This window comes from Semicossyphus pulcher, unplaced genomic scaffold (assembly GCF_022749685.1).
Source record: "Semicossyphus pulcher isolate SPU_LCO1_2020_fin unplaced genomic scaffold, fSemPul1.0.p SCAF_20, whole genome shotgun sequence".
NCBI lineage: Eukaryota > Metazoa > Chordata > Actinopteri > Labriformes > Labridae > Semicossyphus > Semicossyphus pulcher.
In genome coordinates this window covers 17,951,312-17,969,579 of record NW_027211694.1, presented here as the reverse complement: position 1 = coordinate 17,969,579, position 18,268 = coordinate 17,951,312, and the positions used below count along the sequence as shown (strand labels likewise).

At 41.8% G+C, this 18,268-nt stretch overlaps 1 protein-coding gene across 1 annotated transcript in view; it reads left to right on the top strand.

Annotated features, from left to right (window-relative positions):
* rerg (RAS-like, estrogen-regulated, growth inhibitor) overlaps positions 1 to 17,970 on the top strand; it is a 46,104-nt gene extending 28,134 nt beyond the window's left edge. The window contains exons 3-5 of the mRNA XM_069671164.1: positions 6,203 to 6,259; positions 13,840 to 13,913; positions 15,997 to 17,970. Coding sequence (XP_069527265.1) covers positions 6,203 to 6,259; positions 13,840 to 13,913; positions 15,997 to 16,407 — 542 coding nt within the window. The 3' untranslated portion in view covers positions 16,408 to 17,970. The remainder of the gene's footprint in view (positions 1 to 6,202; positions 6,260 to 13,839; positions 13,914 to 15,996) is intronic.
* The last annotated feature ends 298 nt before the right edge of the window (positions 17,971 to 18,268 follow it).

The window sequence follows — 18,268 nt, the reverse complement described above, 5'->3', positions numbered from 1 at the left end:
CACCTTTACAGTCCTTTACAAGCCTGTTAGGCCACTCTTTTCTCAATTATTCTTATGAGGTCATGCTGGAGATTCTATGCCACTTTTTTTATTTCTTGCATTCTTAATGTTTCTTAATATTATTATGAGAACATTCTGAGGGGAATTCATTAAGAATTGGGTATCATTTGCACCTGCTATCTGCTCCGTCTCAAGTCTGATGGGCCATTCATCTCTCTTAACCTGATAGTCTTTCAAGAGAGTCTTCCCCTTCTTGAAGGCTTGGCTTCGCCCCTTGCCACTTGTGGCGCAGCTGCAACGTTTTGAGATATTTGCACCCACCACCTAAGATGTCAGCTAGACTTTGAACTTGTTTCCACTCGTCTTTGAAGAGATCTGCTCCAAGTTGACTGGAGGGGGGGGAGGGGTTGAGCCTGTCTTGAGGGTCAAGATGAGAGGCGATTCTGGATCTGATGATACTGGGATAAGTGATCTTGCATTGATGACTGCAGCTACCTCGGCCATGAGAGTTATCAGGATCTCGTGTATCAAACGGGATTTCTTTTGTTCCAGCAGCATGCAATCCGTGATATGATGGGCGATGCCAATGATATGTTCCCACACGCCGCCCATGTGGGACGAGTGGGGCAGGTTGAATACCCAGGTGCACCTCTGAGTGCTCAAGTACTTTCTGAAAGGTAGTACTCGTCTTGTTCATTTCCAGCTTTCGGGAGGCACCGACCAAGTTCCTGCCACAGTCTGGCCGAATCCGTTTTGCAGGGCCCCTGACTGTGAAGAACCTTCTCAAGGCATTGATGAGACTGCTGGTGCTCATAGTCTCAATCACTTCGATATGCACTGCCCTTGAACACATGCATGAGAACATCACAGCCATTGTTTGGCGTTAGAGTGTCCTCCTTTTGTGCAGCATGAGACAACATCCCATGGCCCGAAGACGTCAACACCTACGTAGGTGAAGGGAGGTGCCACCTGGTGTCGTTCTGCTGGTTTTATTTATTTATTTATTTATTGATTGTTTACTTGTATAGGGACAAGTATGAAGCAAGTAAACCAATGCCACACACTACAGCATTTATAGCCTTGGATAATTTAATGCCCGTAGTTTCCTACAGGTGACACATTTGTATAGCAGACTACTGATGCAGCGTTTTGTTCCCACCAGCCAGAATCCGGCAGCCCGAATGGCACCTTCGGTCAGGTGTCTCCCCTGGTGTTTCACAGCTTCATGATGGTGATGCACAAGCAGCGCTGCCAGGTGATGCCGGCCAGGAATTAGGATGGACTCTGCACTCAGAGGATGAGACTTTTTATGTAGGGGGCAGTGTTTGTTGGGTCCAGTGATTTCTTACTTTCTCTGGACTCAGGCTTGTCTGCTGAAGAGACCTGGGTCTTGTGAACGTATACAGGCATCTTCATGGGCCTCTCCCACTTCCTCTCTGCTGGAGCTTGTGTGAAGAAGTTAAAGCTTGGGTCTGTACGAGCCTTCACCTCAGTGCGAATGAAGTATCCAAAAGCAGAGAGGGGAGGTAAACTGACTAAATGTTCACTTTTATATCTTGATCCCACGCCATGAACAGCGTTCTTATGCTATCTCCGTTTTGCTGGGTGTCTGTCCAGCTACTATTTGTTTATATATTAAAATGAATATAATAATACTTTATCTATGGCATAATCTCTTTCCACAGTAAAACAGAGTAAAAAATTCTGAGGTCTAATTTAAGTCTTGAGCAAATATTGCATTTTGCCTTTGTAGGGCACAATATTTTTTCCGTTTAAAAGCAGGTATTTTTCCCCTTGGCGGTCTTATTCTTCAGTCGACTCAGTCTAACCATCCCCCCCCCCAGTTTTATCTGCACAGCTGGCCTGGATGATATGAACTGACTTGACATGAACACAATAGTTCGGGTACAAAACTTGACTGCAGCTGCACAGCACAGCACAGCACAGGGAAAGCTCTACTTGTCAGCCAGTAAAGAGATGTTTTTTGTGTCTGAAGGGAACCAAAGAGCCATGGGTGTCCGTCTGATGGCCGTGGGGAATCAATAGACTGTTCAATCAGTAACACAAAGCAGACTCAGAAAAGGACCATGGGCGCCGCTAATTGCTCTCTCTTTGTTTGCTATTAGTCCAACATTCTGCCGCTAATGTGATTAGGTCACTTCAGACAAAAGCAGCTTTTGGTACCTCCCATGGATGATATGTTTGACATAAATCTGAAAACTCAGGGCTGCTGTGAAGCCTGGCCTGGAGAATTTGATAAAATCAGGTCACTATGTCTGCTCAGACTTTGGCTGTATTATTTTTTTTAGAAGAAATCTAGCCTGCAGCTTGAGACTGTAAAAAACACAATAATCCATCTCAAGAGGCAGTATTGATTTTGTGAGCATGCCACATACCAAATATTATATTGACACCGCTCCAGTTACAATGACAAGGATTTTTTGAAACAACCAGTAGTACACTGCACATGTTTGGAGATGACATTTCCATACTTTGGGAGTAGCATCAGAGAATGAACACCAACCGTGGCTTGTGCTCCACGCTGATTCACACTGTATGAAAATCATGTTTTTTGGATAAAGCTTCCTTTATGGCATTATTTGTAGCCGGTTCTGGTAATGATATGGTAATGTGGAAAATATTCCCGTTTTAAAGATACGTCTCGGTTACTCTTCAAGTGAGGAATCTCTTCTTTGTGCAGCAGTGTCAGTGCTGCAGTGCTGTCAGTACAGCCCGTGTCCCCCCTGAGCTCCCTTGCTTATACTGCATTGAGGCCTTCTATCAACCCTTTGAACAAACATGCCGCAATGTCCAGACGAATCTCTATCAGGTATTACCGGTATTTAATAAGTTACTTGGCCTCAAGCGAGTGACAAGATAACATTTAAAAGAAAAGAAAAAACTTTCCCCCAGTACCACATTGTACTGTTATAAGCTGTTGATGTGTGCTTGTTGTGCTGTATAGTGGTTTGAGTTTTCCTGACTAAATGTTTTTATAGTTGTGCTCCAGTCACATGGTAGAATGGACCTTTATCTTTTAAGTGTCACTTCAAATTCAAATTTTATTTGTATAGCGCCAAATCATAACCAGGGTTATCTCGAGACACTTTACGAAAAGAGCAGGTCTAGACCGACTCTTTGTTATGTTATTTAAAGAGAGGCCCAACATGAATCCACCATGAGTAGCACTTAGCAATTCGGCACAGTGGCAAGGAAAAACTTCCTTTTAACAGGCAGAAACCTCGAGCAGAACCAGACTCATGTTGAACAGCCGTCTGCCTCGACTGGATGGGCCGAAAATGGGATAGAAGGAGATGCAGGATAGAGACAGGCAAAGAGAGCAACAACAACATATGTTCTTGTTACCACAACAACATATGTCCTTGTTACATGAACAACAACAGACACATACTTATGGTTACAATGCCAATAATAGTGGTAGACTAGTGTGAAGATTAGCAAAAGAAATAAATGAATAAATTAGCGAGAGAAGCAGAGTAATGATAAAGGCTGAGGTAATCGTAATTGTAACAGTTGAAGTCAACAGGTCTACTATTAGCATTAGCAACACTTATGGCCAATGGAAAGACTCATGCGGGCTCATACAGATTTGTTTTTAATATTCAATATTTGTTGGTTGAGCTCAGAGCACTGTCTTTGTTTTTTTATGTATGCAAAAAAAATTGTGATGCAAAGTGCTTCAACACCTCCCACTTGAGCAACGTCTACAGTCAATCTTTTTTTTTTTCTCAATCCCTTTGAAACACTTCCGATTTTTTACCTTTGTGCTCCTCATGACTGGAACGCAAAACAATTATGGATAGAAACCTTTATTCATGCTCAGCTGTGTTTTTGGTGATAGCAATTATAGCAACAAATGTCAATGTCCTATCTTTTTTTGTAGGTCTAATTGCAACATTTTGAATAATGAATATGTAAATTACGGCGTTGGAAAGTTTTGAAAGTGTGGCATTATTTTGAGCAATTTAGTTTTTCAGTCATTTGAAAAAGAACAGCAATTCTGGTAATATGAGGTTCACACAGCAGTGGTATGACAGAAATGAAAAAGGAAGCCTCTATTTATCTGTCACTGTCAGAACTCTTATCAGCTTTCCTGTCACTACACACAGCCTGTGAATCGTCTGCCTTTGTGATGTGGTCAGCTCTGTAATACAGTGCACATTATCCCTGCAAACCTTAAGTGAATTTGGGCCACAATGTCCATATTGACGCTTGTTAACAAAGGCTCCTCTCTTCTATGTGCACATTTCTTGTGGAGGCAGTGAAAGGCAGGAGATACAGTTACCTCTAATGAGAAAATGGACTTCACGCCCCATCGGTTTTATACTGTCGACCTGGAATCCAGGCCACTGCAGCACAAAAACCACAAAATAACCTCGATAGGAAACGGAGTTCCTAACAAGAGAAGTGAATGTGCCTGGAGAAGAAACATGCGTCAGTCTGCCTTCTTCACAGCATGATAAATTATCTGCTGCCGCTCTGCTTTTCAGTGCAGTCAGGGAGTAATTGAAAGTTGCATGACACACTCTTCCTTGGGCTGAAACACATTAAGTGTGTTAGGAAAGAAAGAGAAATGTGGTTTACTGAGGAACTGAATCAACAACACAAGGTTAAAACAGGCCATCTCAAAGCTGTGGCCCTGTATGTGTAAGACATGCCTGTCTCTCTTCACATGTTGTATTAAGTCCATTCACTGGCCTCATGCTGACGACAAGACAAAGTGATGCAAAGTTTTCGAAGCTACTTTGCATGTGTCCATTACAAACAGAAACTTGAGCACCAGACTCTCAATCATCAAACACTCCCCTGAGCTCAATGGCAGGCCTCGAGTTCTTTAGAGGCCTAATGAAACGAGGCAGTGACACTTTGGCCCACATAATGTTTCCTTTCCTTAACTTGTCGTGGCTAATTATGAGCTGAAAAACAGGCCTCATCAAGATGGATGTTTCTTTTTCGAGTTCAAAGGCGAAGCTGTTTCCTTATTGTCCGTTTCATACAAGCAGCAGCTCAGTAAGTTGACACGAGGACACAGAAACCGGCATGGACTGAAGTGGAGCACTCAGGCCTATTGGGAGTCACTCAGGCAAATGACAGCTCCTGCAGGGAAGCTGTTTGTGCTAGTGAAGACTTGATTGTTGATTTAACAAAAAAAGTAACAAGTGCAAAAGAAGTTATTACATGGCTCTGCAGAAGTCTGGAAAGTTTGTCATAAGGTAATGTGAGGTTTAAAGTATTGTTTAACTACAGGGAGAAAAGCTGCAGTGTTCAGATAAACGGCTGCAGAAGTGAGGCAGACACCTTCTGCAGGGACTTCCAAGGGCTTGAAGGGGGGCGGGGCACAAGGCTGTAGTTGTGAAGTACTGGACAATGATTTTCTAATAGCAGAGAGGGCGTGTGTGTGCGTGCGGCCCTTTTGATAAGTCAAATTTAACAAAAGAGTTGATTACAGCTTGTTGATGAGGTTGGCAGCGAGGTACAAGCTGGAAAGATTTTTGCCAATTTGATTGGTGAATGAATATTTTAATGGAGCTTCCAGACTTCCCCAACAACCTCCAGCAGCACAGTTCTAGTTCCACACAGTCCCACATTTTAAATCGCTGTTTACAGGTGCTTTTATTTTGACATGCAGCACACAGATAGTTTGGTCTGTGGCTCTGCGTGATAACCAGGTAATGGCCTCCTAATTCTATCTGAATGAAGCACAAACATTTCTCTGTGGCAGATTACTTGTTGATGGTAAACCACTCAGAGTGAGTCAGCGGCCTGCTGTGGATGTTTTTCTTCTTTTGTTTGTGATGAAGGCTAATGCTTTAAAAAGCAGGCTAACTATCCTGTGTAAGAGAAGTTGCTAATGATGAATTTTGACAGCTGATGTTTCATCTTGAAGGCTGTTTAATACTCTTCTCATCTAAATGCTAATTTAAAAAAGAAAAAAATCAGAGCGGTTTGGATCTTGTGGACTGACAGTGGCCACAGCTGATTAGCTTTACCCATTATTACCTGATCGTTAGTTAGTTATTTACGTGTTGAAACCCACACTGAAGACGCTTAATGCAGCATAACAAAATCCTATTTATCTACCTTAACTGTACAGAATATATTGTGGCAACCATGTGAAGTGGTGTCTCTTCCTCTTTAGTGCTTCTTTCATGTTCTGAACCTTTTCTGTTGTTCCCTGCAGCTTTGGTGGTGAGATTTCTGACCAGACGCTTCATCTGGGAGTACGACCCAACATTAGGTAAGACCACTGTTTTCTTTTACTGTCAACTACTCAGCGATTACTACCCCAGCTGTAACTTACTCTATGACTACTGCTATAATAACTACAGGTTTACTTTTCTTGCTGTCAGTGCTATGTACCACTATTGCGGTGGCTGAAAGTACTACCGCTACTTCTGTCAGAATTGCTGCCGTTACATTTTTTCATTTTTCCAGGAACATTTTTGCATCCTTGTCAGATTGAAAGTATTAGTTTGACTTTTTGTAAAATACTTGCTTTCTTGCAGAGAGTGAGATGAGAGGGTAGTTACCAGTCTAATGTCTGTTCACTAAATGTGAAGCTAACATCAGGACACGGCTTAACCTGGTCTCTGAGAAGTGAGAGATATATTAATGTGTTAAAATTACAGAAAGGCATCAGAGAAACCATGGCTATGCAAAGCACATGTGGGAGACGGGGGAAGCCTTTTTAACAAAGTTTAACGCAGAGAAACGGATACAAAAACTTGGTTAGGTTTGGGTTAAAATTAGTTCAGTAAAGTTTAGTTTGTTGCACTGCATATATTGTATGATGTTTGAGTTATATTACGTAATGTATTCAACAAAAGTCGGGTAATTAATGTGTAATTCAGGACTCGAACTGGATAGAGCACAGCAATTTAAAGATAGATTTCTAAGACCTCTGTGTTGGTCTGTGAAACCTATTGCAATGAGCAGAAATTGAGGTGTGTTTTTAGACTTCACTTGAGCTCACAGTTTTGCCTGTATGATGTCAGTTTGTTGTCAAGGATCTTGTCTAATTGTTTGTGTGGTCCAGGGCTGAGCGATAAATCGTTTAGCAATTGTGCAATCGTCACATCGCAGGACTTGCGATGAGTGAAGCAAATTTATGGTAACCCCTGCTACTTTATTGTACCTAAGCTAAACAAAAACTCGCCAGTTTCTCATTTTCCATAATTTATCTACAGGAAAAGTCCATCTGATTTCACATTACTGCAGCTCTTCACCAGAGCACAGACAGAACTGACCTCTGTGCATTAAGACTCTGTGCGTCATCTGCTTGTAAACTGTAAACATGCACGCGACGCTGTTGCTGTCTTAGATGATCGAGTCAGACGCGCAGTTACGCAAGGCAGTTTATAAGTGAGAGTAGGCTATTCCTGTTATCAGCGGCATCTCATCCTAGTGCTTGTTAACGCTGTGGCTACATAAACGGACCATTGTTTACTTTTAGCAGCTACACCTGCAGCGCCCACACAGCAAGAGGTTGTGTGTGCCAACAGGAAGTAGGAGACAGGCAGAGCAACTGTCACATTGAATAGACTGAATCTAAAAGGGGCTTTTGTCTCGCGCCTCTGGCAGAAAAATAACTGCTGGGTGAGCAAAAACACATCGGTTTTTTATTATTTAATTTTTTATATACATACAGAATATTTTATATAACTACTTAAATATATTATATAAGAGTTCTTATTGTACAAAAGATGTCAATACAAAAAATAGTATCAGGTTAAAAAACATAGATAAGATAAACTGGAGATAAATTAAATGTGGTGGATGAAATGTGTGTTGGTTGTTTCAAAAATTAAGTTCAACGTGATGCAGTGAGATTAAAATAGACGTTTTTTCTGCCATCATCAGCGAGCCAATTCCCTGCACTGTAATTACAGGGCACAAAGGCATCACATCTTCTCTGTAAGGTGCTTTTCATTTCCTGGCTTCACATGGCAAGTCAGAGCCTCCGCTCTGCTTGCTATGTGTCTGTTTTTAGGGATACGAGGTGCAGCAGCTCTGCAGAGTGCAATCGCTAGCATAAACAGACCACATTGTCTCTTTTTTAATGAATAACCTTTTCATGTAAGGACATGATAATCACAATCCTGTAGCAATTATGCCTTGAATTGAATTTAAATAATAGCTTTCTTTTATTATAGTATTTTACTGTGTGTACCGGCCTCATACAACGTGTACTGTATAAAGTAGTTTGCAGGAGAAAAAGCAGAAAAGATATCTGCCTCCTTGGTTACCACAAGTGTTGGAATCACAACCATGAAAGCACAGCTTGAAGGGCATAATGGGAATAACAGCACAGTTGGAGGGTGTCTGTGACCAATCAGACTGCCTGGCTGAAATTACCCATGAAGTGGTCGACACATTATTAAAACCCTATTACGGGCACATCACACAGGTGGGGGGTGGGCGTGCTGAATGCTGGTCTCAGAAACATAGGATTGCTGCTAGAACATGGGCTGCATTTCATGTATTGCCATATGCCTGCCAGTGTTTACAGCTCACCATACGTTTCCATTTATCCATCAAATATCTACCTGTTAAGTTTGGTCAGGGCCATAAACATTTTTTTTTACAATGAGGAATCACTGGTGGTTTTTTGCCTGCCTAAAATTGTAGTCCTTTCAGGAGAGGGGTCCAGGTAAAGCAGTCAAGTGGATTTGATTTTTAAGATTTCTCTTCCTACCAAAGATCATATTTGTCTGCACTTATCAAACAACTGTTCCACCATTTCCTGGGTCTGCTTGAGCAAAGGTATTTGATCTGTTCAAAGGCAACCCAAAGAACAGAGCATGGACAAGCAATGCCTACCATACACAAGAAGACTGCGAAAGACTTTTAAAAGGCTAAAGTCTGACCCCCTTGTACATCTGAAGACATTTATGTCACAGAGAATAAGATTTTCCAGACTGGGTGTCTTGCAGAGTCAATATTGACAAGACTAGAACAAGATTCCTGTTTAGATAATTTCCCATCCTTATCCTGTTGGAAATCTACAAGGAAACCAATTAATGGTTCAGAAACAGAAGCCGCTTTAAATGCCACAGCTACGGGTCCAACTATTGTTAGTTTCAGTCATGAGGTACCTATTTTCAAACTAATCCACTGGTAGGTATCATCAGACTTGGAAAATCTAATATCCTTTGGTACATGGATGAATGAACTCTGAGCCACTTCAACTAAATCATCCCAACAATAACAGCGCTTCATCAACCTTTAGGACATAAATTATGGTTGATATAAAGTATTTCTTGTTATTGGAGAAGTTCAGTGGTCTGATGGACCGACTTGCATCATCCACAAACTGGATTCTTTTTCCAGTTTTGACACTTTTGAGTCCAGCATGACACTTTCTATTCCCCCTTCTACAAAAACAGCCTTCAGGCAGAGAGGGGCTTTAAATTATGAGGGAAGAATTGCTCTCTGCCAGAAAAATTACTGCTTTTGTTTCTCTCCAAGGGCTTTAGATTAGATGGTGGGGCTGGTTAAATCACCCCGGCCTTGCCCCCTGTCAGTGCATTTAGCAACACATACACAGAGGGGTGGACGTGGACAGATTGGGTGCTGTTTGCAGCTGACAGAGTGATGACTCCTGAAATAGGCTGTCCCACGGGTCGCTGTGTGAGACTCTGGCTCCCCTCCTCACAGATGCTCCTCATGCCTCCGGCCAAACTGCTATAAATCGCCCCTCTGCTTCCGCCTCAGGCTCTCGGTGACATTTCATTTACGTCACAGGATGCAGTATTATCCCCCAGAGAGGTGAGCGCACCTGGGATGCTGGAGTGGACGTGCAGAGACTGCAGATGCTATGCACTCCAAATCAGCTATTTTAAACTCTTTCAGTAAGAATGAAAAAAAGGTCATTTTAAAGTTTAGAATTAGGATTAACATATTTAAAAAAACTCACTTAATTTAAGAGGTCAGATTGTCATCATAGTTTTAAATTTACAAAATTGTAAATAATTCTTATGTCTCAACCACAAACCACAGATTATCTTGTGAAAAGTAAGCCTGGTCACCCTAAGATTTATTGAGATATTCTGTTGCTAAATTTAGCATGATTGATGAAGCTCACAGTGATCTAGTACTAACTGATACACAACATCAAACGTTGATAAGGTTAATCCAAACACTTTAATTTATTGTCTCAGTCTGTCTGTGGTGAATAGCCTGGTATTTTCCAAGTTGCTAAGATGTCCATCTTGGAACCTAGTGACTATTATCTAACAACAATAAAGCCTATGGGAGTGACTGGCTGGAGATATACTTGCTTCTTAACCTTGCATTTGCTTACACAACCGGCTGCGTCATGAACTGATTGTTCACAAACTTGGCTGTTCACTACGTGTGTAACTCGAGAATGCTTCTAGAGGACACACCAGAGAGCTCAGGCCGTATGCAAGTACCGTATGTGCGGGATGAACACAATGTCAGCACCGCCCCCACTCCGTTACTCCAACATGTTCCTCCATGCACGGACGTAACAGTCCCGGACTTGTTTCCATTTAGGTTTGCAAGTTTCCAAGTGGACTTCTAAAATGAAACGTATCTGTCGCCAGCTGTTTTGACAGGCATGTTTATCGCTGTACAGTGGCAATGACACATCGTACAGATGTGGATATTGCAGACTTGGTCTATCAGCTTGTCAACTGTCTGCCATTGTTGTCCCTGCTGCTGTGTTGACCCTGTCAAATCCCTTCTGCTTCTACACTCCCCCTACTATTCATGGGCATACTGCCTTTCACACTCGCATAGCGTTCATTTTTGAGGACGTGCACAACCGACGCAGGGAACATGTGGCAGCCATCATGTGTGTAAACGCGTAGTTAACAGCAAGTATATCTCCGACCTTACAGTATAGCCAGCTGTTAGTGATAAAGGACTTGCAGCCAATGCTTCCTTTTCCATACATAGCCATTGTTTACAAACTGAAAAACAGCCTGAGACGTGAGAATGGAGTTGGAATTGAGAGACAAGCTACAATTGCATGCAGATATGTGTTTATAGAAATTAATTAAAGCTAAATCCTCGTCAGATGGCCACCACTAACCTACAGACAGTGAACTGGACTAATTAGCATCTGTTCTATTCAGTCTGCCTTTTGTACATCTGCCTTTTTTCTGGAATATTTCTTTATATATGTACATCTGGTACATTGTTTTTTTTTTTATGTGAGATATGTGAATGTTTGCTGCTATAACAATATAATTTTCCCTAAATTAATAAATTAATAAAGTTCTATATCTTTTGAGCTATCAATCAATGAAAGCCCAGATTACTGATTACAGTCATTTGCCTTTTGCCTCATATGCTTCCCACACAGACTGTTTTCCTGCATACAATCAAAGCCCACTAAAACACTCGTGGAAAATGCGACTCGGACTACAAACAGAAATCAGAATGCTTCCTACTCCTAAAATGTTCTCACTTGCCTGACTAACAAGTTGAATATTTTAAAAAGTAATCAGTTCTCAGTCAGAAAAAAAAAGCTTACATTTCCAAGATGTGTTGAGGTGACTTCTTCTCACATTTGAAAGCATCGTATTAATTAGAGTGCAAAAGTACTGAACTAAGAAGCTCTTTGTTATAGTGCTGGCCAAAACTTGATTATTATATCATTATTTTCTACTGAAAAGGTCGAGATTCATTAAAATACGGACAAGTAAATTATACATCTCTAGCTGCATATTATTTAGGAACAGAGGTGTCGGACCTGGGGAAAATGAGGGCCCTTGTGTAAGAAGGTACAAAGATAAAATCATGAAAGCCATGGATGCAGGGAGAAAATGCCTTTGTACAAAGCCCAGAACTTTGTGCAATGCCGCTGATAAGGAACATCCAATAACAAGCTTGAAACTCGGCTGTATGCGCTGCTATTAATAAAAATAAGATGTTATGAGAGGTGGAAGGAACAAGATGTATTTCTTCTCCAAAGAAAAAAAAAGCCAATCTGGCCATTTTTCTAATATTGATTTCTTGACGTAGTAAGCTTTCTAATATTCTCCCATCACAAGAGAATAAAGAGCAGATAGGAGATGAGTCACAAGCTGAAAGCAATTGATTCACAAAGTCAAAAAGCTTTGAGAAAGTGCCAGCTAAAGCCCTCTGGTTGAGATGAAGGCAAAATCCAGCAGGATATCTCTGTGCAAGGAGGGTTTGAGGGGCTTCAGTGCTCTCTGCGAGGTGTTTACACAGATGGGATTTTTACAAGGGGGCAATTCAGGCAGATAACTCCTTTGCTGTTCAAGGTGGAATGAAAGGTCACGGTCACAGTTCACACCTGTGTTCCTATGCTCGGAAAAGAAGATGTTATCCTGCTTATTGAAGCTCAGGATGTGTCAGGTCACTGCAGGAGTCAGCGATCACCAAGCACGATGATAGAGAAAACTGAAGCATTTGACTCTGAAATGCAAGATAATGGTTTAATGGAGGAGGGACCAAGGAAAATGGAAACATTATGTCCTTATAACACAATGCAGTGTCTGTCTGAGCCACGCAGAGGCCAGCATGTCTCATTCTTGTAGCGTCTAATAGAAGCTCCCCGCCTTGGGGCGAAAATGCTTAACCAGCGACTCCAGAAAAACAGAGGTCAGTGATGTATCACACATACAGCTCTGAAGGGAAGTTTTAAAGCTAAAAACATGGTCTCTGGCTGTTTCAAGCCAGACAGTACTTTGCAGGAGTCAGGGACAGGCAGGCAATGTAGAGGGCAAAGTGTATAAGGGTAATCTGTGAACTGAAGTGCTACAAAACTGCAGCACTGTTGCTAGTCATCACCCAACTTTCATTGTGTATTCAATGGGACAGATGTGAATTAAATAGAAGATAAAGTTTCACTTTCATTAGGTTATAAGCTACACCCATTTATTGTCTTGTTGCCTACCAACCTATCCAATCTGTATCCAATAAGATTCATGAGTCCTGACTTTGGTGAAGCCTTACAAAGCAGCTTGAATGGCTGTGGAGTGTGTGCTGGAACGTGTATGCGTCTACACCCTCTCTAAGCTACAACACCATGAGAAAGACAACAAGACAAGGTCAAAACCTTGTATGTAGCTGACCGCATCAGGTCAATGTGCGCTTTTGTGGGCAGTGTGTTACAAGTACTGTCATTATAAGGCCGATGACTACGTATTTGAAAGCAGGTGCGTGCTGTGGACGTAGGTGAGGACAGCGGAGAAGCAGCCCCGCCTTCTCCCCGAACAAAGTATCCAGAGCTGTATAGACAGAAAGTTGCGTCAGTGGAGGTCCAATATCCTCCATGATCCGCCATTGTGTCGCGACTCTCTGTCTCAACGACAGATCCGGTCTCGGTGGTCAGCCAACAAAGGCCCATTGTCCAATGAGATCAGTTTTATTTCCTACTGAAGGGTTGCTGTTAAATTGCATCACAGTTGGTTTTAGGGTCTAACATGACCATGCTGTGAAAATAAAAGGAGCTATGGATGATTTAGTGATGACCCAGTCCAATCACAATTATCCTTAGGGATGACCAAGGTATTTTCCTCCGGATCTGTACTCCCTATGCTAAGCAAATTTTGCAAGAGGTGATCCTTTGTTTTATGTCAGCTGTCACACTTCCTCACAAAACTTTCATGCTCAGCGGTGCATCTGAGCCTTACTTGAGGCAAAACACAACTCACCATCAACAGCTAAACACAGTGTGCGGCTATTTTAAGCACTGAAGCAACACACACAGGAGGATACTTCTGACATAAAAACTTCTCACGTGTCACTTTTATTAAATTATGATTCTCATAAGATTGAATTTCTGAAAGCTTTCTTTAATTTATTTTTTGTGCCTTACAGAATCAACATATCGTCACCAAGCCAACATCGATGATGAGGTTGTCACCATGGAGATTCTGGACACAGCAGGGCAGGTGAGACAAATTATCCGTGTGTCCCCAATTCAACTATGTGTCAACATTTTTAGTTGAGGCGTCAAAACAGATACAAAGACTCGAGACCAGAATCATTTCCAAATTACTCCTACTGCAATGTTTATGCAGTTAGCCTGTTACACGGACTATATTTTATACCTCAAGCCTCATTCTGACTCAACTCTGAGTCAACTCAGCGATGACATCATCAGGGTTTTCTTTTTAAAGCACCTTCCTCTGGTGTCTCAAAACACAGTCAGAGTGGTATTTTTCAGTTCCTTAGACAGACCTTTCTGTGTAAAAACAGTAGCGTACCACATTAAGTTAAATATATATATATATAAAATGTATTCTTGGGGGGACTTTTTTGCATTTATTTGGATAGAACAGGCCGAGGAGTGACAGGAAAGAAAGTGGAGAGGGGGCTGACATGCAGGCTTCTGCAGTAAGGACTCAGCACTACACCAGGCCACCATGGCGCCCAAAATGCAGTTTTTCAGTGGCAAATTTGAGTACGAAGAAAGTGAGCTTACACACCTGAAGTCTGAATTTCTTAAAGATATGATCTCGAAGATTGCGGGACCACACTTGCCAGATATCCCGACAGTGTTGCATGTGTGATGTCCACGGTTGGCTCCGGTTGTAACGGTTGATTTTCCTCGCTGACGGTCGCTTTCCTTAGACTGCCTTCATCCGAGTGGATTTTCATTTATTTTTTAAGTTGTAACTATAGTCATCAATCTTTTCTTTGTTTGTTCAGCCATAGTAGATTACTGTTTACTCAACACTTAAAGAGACCGGAAAAGCAGCCACTTAGCTCCGCCTTACCTCTCTGGCAGACCGCGCTGCTTGTGATTCTTTGTGTGAATGTCACCACAGACACCCAGTCTGTGATGAAGCCTTTGCATTTGCAGAATCAGTGGGCCATAGTCTCAATCACCATTGTGTTACCTCATTCAAGGATAGACAGTGACTTAATAGACATTTCTTTAAATGGAAATCCTAAAACATTAGATTTGAAGAAACGGCTTATTTTTATGTCATCAAAACATTGTGGTTACCTTCAAAAAGGAGTACAAAAAAACTAAATGAATCTCAATCTCATTTTACTAATTATTAGATTATCATTAGGCACATAGGACATTAGATTGCAAAAACAATCTATACTTACAAACAGACAGTTCATGGTTCAAAGTGTGTTATATATTTAAATGTTGGTATCCTTCTGCCCTTGCTGCCTATTATATTTGGAAAGACACTTTGAGACAGCATTTGAGACTGAATGGCACTTTTAGATGCTAATTTCCAGCAGTCTGACAGAAGCATTCAGGGTCCTGGCCATAAGGGAGAGCTTGCGTAAGTCCTCTAGCTGAAGATAAATACGCTGCAGTGCTGTGTAGGTGTTCTGCTGGTGGCTGATTTCCCCTGCGACATTTCAGACAGTCATCTCTCTCTCATTACAATGTAGTCTATTTTCTGCGAGCATGGACGAGGTCCAGACATGGGTGCGTTGGCTGTCAGGCCTCTCCTGACTCTGTCTGTATCAAAGCCTTGTGCTAACTCTGTAATGATTTGTGGAGGTGGAATCTTCTTGGTAGCTCATAAATTCCAAGTTCAAAAGCCGGTCAGGTATACAAACGTCAAACTTTCTTGGCTGTCTTTTGGATGGATGTGGTGTTTAAGCTTCCTCCATCAATAACTAGAAGATCAGGATCTGTGTGCCTCCAGTCAGTCACAATTTAAAGTCTGTCACACGACCAATTAGGGTCTGTTTTAACTGGAGAGACTGTTTCTGCCTCAATATGATCAAATTAGGACCACATGTCTGAAAGTTGATGTTCCTCAGATAACTGCAGAATTTAATTTCTGGCTTCTATAGAGAGCAAAGAAAGAGGGCCAGGAACTGAACAATTAAGTAGACACCATAAAGAAATTACATGTGTTATATATACACAAACATAGCTAAAAAACAATTCAAAAATGCTGCTCTAAAGGTTTTGTTTAGCTTGACACCTGGATGATTGATCAGATCAAATGATTTGGTATTTTTAATTGCATCTCCACATTTTTGTCTTCGTCTCAGGAGGACATCCAGCAGAAGGAGGGTCACATGCGCTGGGGTGACGGCTTCGTCATTGTGTACGACATCACAGACCGGGGAAGCTTCGAGGAGGTGGGGCCGCTCCGAAGTCTCCTAGAAGAGGTGAAAAAGCCAAAAAACGTTCCGCTGGTCCTTGTGGGCAATAAGTCGGATCTGGACCACGTCAGACAGGTTGGCACAGAGGAAGGCGAGCGCCTGGCAGCTGAAATGGCGTGTGCCTTTTATGAATGTTCAGCATGTGCCAATGAGGGTGGCGCAGTGGCCGAGGCTTTCCACGAGCTGTGCCGCGAGGTGAGGCGCCGCAAGGCTGTGCAGGGCAAGGCCAGGCGCCGCAGCTCCACCACACACGTCAAACAGGCCATCAACAAGATGCTGACCAAGATCAGCAGCTAGGGAAGAGCCACATTAGCATCTCATGATGCAAGAAATGTACTTTTTTCTCCTGTAAATGTTTTAATCAATTATTGGCTCAGAAATGGACAAAATGTGACTGATGTCATGTGGAATGTTCTTCACTTATTCTCTGATCATTTTCTTCAAAAAAGGTCTCAAGCGAAATATCTGTTCCCTCTAGAGGTGAATCATGGTTTCATTTTGGATCATTCGGATCAAACAATCCTGGATACTGGTGAGATATGAAATGTTGGATAATAAATCCATAACAGCTCTTGCTCTTCAAGTAGTAATCTCGAAGATCTCAGTTTCGTTCCCTTCGGCAGCACCTTTGACGATATCCAGACAATGTTGCATGTGTGACGTGCACAGTTGGCTACAGTTGTTACGTTTGCACCTCTTTATTTTCCTCGCTGATGGTCGCTTTCCTTTTTAGACCTTCATCTGAGCGTCCAATTTGTTTCATTTTCTTTGGATTTTCACTTATTTTTGAAGTTGTATCTGTAGCCATCGTAGTCATCTGTAGTGTATCTTTTTTGTTTGTTCAGCCATAGTAGATTACCGTTTACTCGCAACACTTGCAGAGACCTGAAAAGCAGCCGCTTAGCTCCGCCTACCCTCTCTGGCAGACCAACCACTGCTGTGTGAGGGAAAACGCGTCACTAACTGGGCGCCGCATGTCATTTTTTCCTGCCAAAGTCGCCACAGACGCCGTCTGTAATTGTGCAAATGCAAAGGCTTTCATCAGTGGGCCATAGGCTCAAACACCATTGTATTCGGCGACAGTTAGAGACTTAACAGACATTTACTTACATGAAAATCTTCGAGATTATTACTTTGAAAAAAAAAAAAAAATCGAATAAGCCAGATGGCAGTCTGAACATGATGCATGCAAGCTGTACTATTTAGCATGCAAAGAAGTCATAGGAGAAGAGTCATAGGTTCTCTCTCTGTATCTTATCTGTAGGGCATATTGTGATGTTCGGCCCTCGTATGTTACATAGAGCCAATTTAAGATTTCTGTAGTATGGCAGGATTATGCGCCTTGTGTCAAAACGTATTTTCTACACGCAGTAGAGATCAACAATAAAAGCCCCACCCACACATGTCCTTCACCAATGAAAAATCTAGTGTTGTCAAAGCCTGTTCCTGAGACCTTGTAAAAAAAAAAGTCCACAATGTTCTTTTGTCATTACATGTTCTGAAGTGGCTCACTGTGTTTGTCCAGGACATATTTACTTCACCAAACCAAAAGCACCAGTTTAGTACATGTCTCAAGGCTAATGAGGGACCATTATGGCCATTTTCTCTGTCAATTCCAACATGTCACATTCCAGGGATGTTCGTCATGGCTGTAACTGTAATATTGTAAACAAGAGTATGTATGATATGGTATATAGCCTTAAGCACTGTTGTGTCTTAGGTGTGTACAGAACCCAAAGGCATCTACAGTAGATGATACTGTAATTGTTCAAATGTAATGTTTTTTTCTTTATCTCTGTGACCTGTATGATCAAAACAGCCAGCTGTGCACTTGTAATTAAAAACAGACGTATCCCACCAGTTTTCTCGTAATGAATCTGTGATTTTGGTTGCCACCAGTGTTTGCTTCTTCACTGTGTCCATGATGTTCCACAGGACCACTTGAAAGTGTTTTACAGTGTTTCAATAACAACCATGGTGATTGATATGGGTGCCTTCAGTCGGACCATCAAATGTCACATTTACATAGTGACAGTCTGCAGATGTTCTGAGCAGAGACAGTTTTAAATATTATTCATTTGCACTGTTAAAAATAATGGCATCCTAGGATTTGTCAACCTTTCGAAAAGGTATATCCAATACTTTATTCTGACCTTCA